The sequence below is a fragment of the Limulus polyphemus genome, unplaced genomic scaffold (assembly GCF_000517525.1).
Source record: "Limulus polyphemus unplaced genomic scaffold, Limulus_polyphemus-2.1.2 Scaffold1964, whole genome shotgun sequence".
NCBI classification, from domain to species: Eukaryota; Metazoa; Arthropoda; class Merostomata; order Xiphosura; family Limulidae; genus Limulus; species Limulus polyphemus.
This window is the reverse complement of record NW_013667574.1, coordinates 117,319-123,318: the sequence shown is the minus strand read 5'-3', so window position 1 is coordinate 123,318 and position 6,000 is coordinate 117,319. Positions and strand designations below refer to the sequence as shown.

General features: G+C 33.2%; 1 protein-coding gene across 1 annotated transcript in view; it reads left to right on the top strand.

The window, feature by feature from the left end:
* The window catches only part of LOC106465501 (serine/threonine-protein kinase 32B-like), an 85,955-nt gene that overhangs the window by 57,502 nt on the left and 22,453 nt on the right, over positions 1 to 6,000 (top strand). The window contains exons 5-6 of the mRNA XM_013925727.2: positions 3,849 to 3,886; positions 4,201 to 4,290. Coding sequence (XP_013781181.1) covers positions 3,849 to 3,886; positions 4,201 to 4,290 — 128 coding nt within the window. The remainder of the gene's footprint in view (positions 1 to 3,848; positions 3,887 to 4,200; positions 4,291 to 6,000) is intronic.

The following is a 6,000-nucleotide window of genomic DNA, read 5'->3' as shown; positions in this document are numbered from 1 at the left end:
AATTGAAAGGTACAAATTTTCACTTGGCTATTCAATGTTACAGTACTTACTCCCCTTTTGCTGAGAATGCTCGAAACGTTGACAATGGAACCTTTACTTTCAGAACTTACATATAAAATCTGCAACCTTCACTAGTACATACAGAACTTACATACAAAATCCGCAACCTTCTCTAGTACATACAGAACTTACATATAAAATCCCGAACCTTCTCTAGTACATACAGAACTTACATATAAAATCCGCAACCTTCTCTAGTACATACAGAACTTACATATAAAATCCCGAACCTTCTCTAGTATATACAGAACTTACATACAAAATCCACAACCTTCTCTAGTACATACAGAACTTACATATAAAATCCCGAACCTTCTCTAGTACATACAGAACTTACATACAAAATCCGGAACCTTCTCTAGTACATACAGAACTTGCATACAAAATCCGGAACCTTCTCTAGTACATACAGAACTTACATACAAAATCCGCAACCTTCTCTAGTACATACAGAACTTATATATAAAATCCCGAACCTTCTCTAGTACATACAGAACTTACATATAAAATCCCGAACCTTCTCTAGTACATACAGAACTTACATACAAAATCCGGAACCTTCTCTAGTACATACAGAACTTACATATAAAATCCGGAACCTTCTCTAGTACATACAGAACTTACATACAAAACCCGGAACTGTTGAATATGAATTAAGACTTATCATTTGGTTGACGATTCAAAGAAAAAAATATTCATTTCAATTTTAATGTGTGCTCATTTTATTCTGCTGTTGTTTCTAGAATGCAGAAAAAACTTCTACTGGGAAATCCTATTCTTCAATATGTGCAAAGTTTATACAAAAGAATTGGAATCTCCACTGACAGATAAGATGACGCTGCAGAATTAGAATGGACTAAATCTACTGTGGTTAATAGCGTAAAATAAGAGTTGCTTGCAGATAAAAAGAAGCTAATTATGCCATTTGAAAGCGAGTAAATCATTATTTGAACAGTGTGTTGCAGCTTTAAGAAAATAAATAAGAGAAGTATCAGTTCACTGGACTACTTGCCAATGCTAGCTTTGTTATTACCTCACAGTTCGGTGAACGTTGAAATAAAAATAAAATGTAAATAAAAATGTGATTACAAAAGAGAGAGTAACATTGGCTGAGAAAGTAATTGTATAGTTCTGCAAATCGTGAAGAATATCGAGAGTGAAAAACAGATAATGGTCCAATGACAAAAAAAAATGCTTAAATGTGTTCAAAAAAGTCACGTCTAAGACGAAATCTCACTGCAACACAGATCCCAACAGTTTCAAATTACATCCTGTGTCAGACAAGTAGCAAGAAGGCATCTTTACAGAAGGATGATAACAAATGGAAATAACTTTATTTGTGAAACTATAAATGTCATAAAGCTTGATTTGGGAAGTTAATAAAAATCTGCGTGAAGCCATTAAAAAAACACTTAAAAATTTATGATTTAAATGCTGAATCTCAGCGAACAATAGAAACCAACACCCTAATTTCTTTTATAAAAATTCGGTAAACCGCAGATGGTTTTTAGCAGTGATTTATGGGAGACAATAGATTAGTCAGAAATGCTATTTTACACGCCTCTGATTTTGAATCCGAAAATAAAATAGAAAAAACGTGTTTGTTTGTTTTTGTTGGATTTCATGGAGAGCTACAAGAGAGCTATCTACGCTAACCATTCCTAATTTTGAGATGACAGACTACTAGACGGAAAGCATATATTTAACACTGCCCACCGCTAACTCTTTAGCTACTCTTATCAGAACGATAACTAGGATTTTGACCATCACTCTTATAACGCATTCACGGCCTCCAAGTGTGAAGCGCAATATTTATCTTGGTGGGGACGAAACCCAAATCACGAAACCTCTACTATACAATCCGGCACGCAAACCACAAGAGAAAAACTTGAATGGCAGATGTAGTGCAAGCAGCGCTTGATAATGAAATTAGATGAGGTTTTCAGGTTAGTCTGTTGAAAATTAGGAGCACAGGACAGTAATGTTTTTAATTCTTAATTTTTCATATGTATATTTTCTCATGACGTCATATTTATGACTTTAAAATTTAATCTTGTATTAAAGAATGTACTTATACTGTATATCTTGCAAACTACAAAAGATTCGATGGTGGTGGGCTATAAACTGAGTTGGTTTGTTTGTTTGTAATTAAGCCCAAAGCTACACAATGAGCTATCTGTTCTCTGCCCACCACGGGTATCGACACCCGGTTTCTAGCGTTGTAAGTCTGCACACATACCACTGTGCCACTGGGGGGCTCAAAATTGAAATATTAAGAATTATGTTACTCTAGCAAAATAATCGATTGTGTGATTTAAATTGTTTTTATGAACTTTCCATGTTTTTTCTTAGTAAACTATACCGGCATTTTTGTGCATGATTTAACCTTTTTGGCTGTTTGTGGATTCTTGATGTTTAATTTAATTATTCATAGATAATACCTCTTTGTTGATCCTTGAGTCTCTAGACAGTTTTTGCTATAAAATATGTTTCCTGATAAAAAGTTACAAAAATGAATTAAGATTCCTCAAAAAAAAGTTTCTATCATGTTTATTCTCATACTCAGTGATCTCAGTCTTTCTTTTAGAACATACTAGCGAATTTATATTTTAATGAAAGTTATAATTTATTCTCGATATTTTAAACTCTCACGCTGAAAACAAACGGTGAAAGTGTCAATGTAACTGCGGCATCTCTCTCTCACAGCCTAAGCTGCTGTTCGGTTGCCATCGATAGGCGAATTCTTTTGATGATAACGTTTGTAAAAAAGACAAGAACAAAAAAAGTAAACTTTCTGTTCTACCACAATTATTGCTCGAGATGTTCAGGAATGACTGCAAAAAAAAATAATTATTCGCTTCTCTTCGTTAACTTTTCGGCAGACTTCCCTAGGGACTTACTGGTAACGATGTTGCTAGAGAAACAGCAATAGAACACGTGAGAGATTCATAAAATTGGTAAGGGAAGATGGGAATAAGAGCATTCTATTCTCTCCAGTCTTCACGAAATAAGGTTATCAAAGGAGAAAATAAGTTTCCTGAGATAAGATAGTGTACAAATGTATTTGGGTCGTGGATGAATTACATGGACAATAGCTGCCTGAGGTAACGCGATTCATTCAATTGAAATGATTTCATAAATCACATCAGATTCACGTGAATTTCTTCTCCTGACAAATGTATGTGGAAATAACATATCTGTTCATCAGCAAGGTGAATATTTTATAACATGGATTAATACAGAAAACGGCCTTTCTGGCTGCTTACACGCATACTTATTTACATGATAACATTTATTGAGACAATAGAGGTTATTTTTGGAAATAGTGTTCGTACTAAATATTAAGGAAAGTATACCTAAGTGGCATGAAATTCTTTCAAACATCATTGAATAGCCTCTTGAAGAGCAATAACATATCGAAGGGGTAGTCAACGGCTTTTTTATAAAGCAAAAAAAAAAAAAAACTAGGCTTAATTTAACGTTTTCTTTCGTGGAAATGCTTCAACCTTCGTTAAATATCCCTGCTAAGCAGCAGCAAAGAGCCAAAAGCGTTGGCAAAAACTTTCCTAAGCAAAGAAAAAACTAAGCTTAATATATGGCCACTTTGGAGGTTTTTTTTTCTCATTAAGTATTAGTGAGAGATAAATAGTAAAACAGAAGCAGCTAAGCTGTGGATATAATATTAGATCTAATAAGGAAACGAAATGTTTAGTTTTCACTTGGTAAATAATAAAAGATACAATATAATGTGTTTTATTCATGTCTTACCCTAACTTATTTATTTTCAGAGATATCAAACCCGACAATATTTTACTGGATGAAATGGGTAAGTGAGATTCTTTTTTCCATTTTGTTTGTTTTCTGAAACTAACCAAACAACTTCATAATGAAACTCCAAAAGACCAGTCATCTAGAAATTAACAGAAATCCAATAGAAAGTAAGTAATATGGAGGAATATTTGTTTGTTAATAAATACTTCAACTAAGAGGGAACGCTGAGGAAGCTGACGTCCTTTATACTTCAATTATATCGAAAATATATTTTTAGTTATCATTGTAACTAAATGTAACGTACTTATTCGTATAACATTGCTACATACGATAAATCAGACTTCAAAGGGAATTTTCTATTTTCCTTAGGGCACGTACATATAACTGATTTCAACATTGCTACGATCTTAAAGGATGGAGAATTGGCTACTTCAATGTCAGGCACAAAACCTTACATGGGTAAGTCATAACTTTCTAGATTTGAAGATTACGAAACCTAAAACGAGTAGATTCGTAGATTTACATATTATATGATTTGATTGGAATGTGAATCAAAATTTCTCCTTTGGTTGATTCTGAGAGAGTAGTCTAACTAGTAACTGTAATACGAAGACGTTACAGTTACTAGCAAGCGCTTATGTCAGTGATACATCAATAATTAATGTGTGTGTGTTTGAATATCGGTGTGATTATGACTATCCTAACAGGAATCAACAGATATTAAGAAATCTACCGAGCAGTTGAAAACTACGATATGCGTCTTGCTGTACTATAACCTCGTTATTAATATGAACTTCTGATTAAAGCAAGCTACCTACATAGATCAGAAGTAAAAATCACACCAGTAGTGAATGTAGCTAATGTAATTAATATACTGCTTTTGTTCACGTAACAGATGATACTGTCTTAAAGAAAAATGGTATTAATTGGAAAGAGTCAAATATAAGGCAGCTACCAGAAATATCACCTTGCAACTTTCCATTTTTTTCTCCAGTTAAACACACTTATGTTCTTTCATCCAGCATTATGTTTTCTTTACCTAGTATATATATAGAGCTATAATATATTGACTGCTTATAATATATCTATCTGTTTATTAAACTTGGGTTCAAAATGAGAAGTAAGTATGATGGCAGCAGCTTAGAGAGCAACAAAAGCAACGTTTTTGTGTTCGATTTTATAACATTCACAGTCTAACAAGCATGAATGCTTACAACTTCACTAGAACGGGGACAGCTTTTCTTGTCCATTGATCGGCTCATTACCTGCAGTGTCTAAAATGGAAGGGCTTGACTCTGGCTTGTTTATGAAGTTAATAATTTCCCTTGTTAACTAGAGCGACGCGGTTACGTGCTTTTAGCAAGGTCATTTCAGCCAATCTTGAATCTAGTAGTATCAGACATAACGTCTATTTTTTTAGAAACAAAAAATAATTAAATGGTTCGTTTAACTGAAATATTCCATAATCAAATAGCACATTTGCATGAAATACACGATGTATTATATTTCATCTTTACACTGTCAAGATATGTTGATAAAAAATAAAATACTTCTGATTAATATAGCTTCTTTGGAAAGTTCTACATACAACTTACTAAGCGTTCATTATTTTACTAAACACCTGAAGAACACAGATATTTTGTGAAATTTAAAATTGTCCTCAATCTACCACCAGTGCCTTGTTACTGCAACAATGTGGGATGTAAGCTTTAAAGTGTAGAACGTCATCCAGCACATCCCACATTGTTGCAGTAACAAAGCACTTGTGGTACATTGAGGACAATTCTAACTTTCACAAAAGTGTGTTTTTGAGGTGTTTATACATGTCTATAATAATAAATTAAACATTTTTTTTTATTGGCTCAAGAGGGCCTGGTAAGTTCTGATATTGACCAAAAGGAATCAAACAAACAAGGTACAGTAAAATTGCTGTTACATGCTATGATACTAACTTATTTTTACTGGAAACCCGTATTAGGCCAGTAAAGAATGATGGGTTTAAACTTATGAAAAGTCTTATTGTGATATAATATCGCACACACACTATATTACTAAAAAGTAGAAAGTATTATCGATAAGCTCCCCAAGCTAATAAAATTACAAAATATATCAGAAAATAAAAGAGGGACCAGTTAATTATTGGAATGTAACATAACTGTGCACATTAAA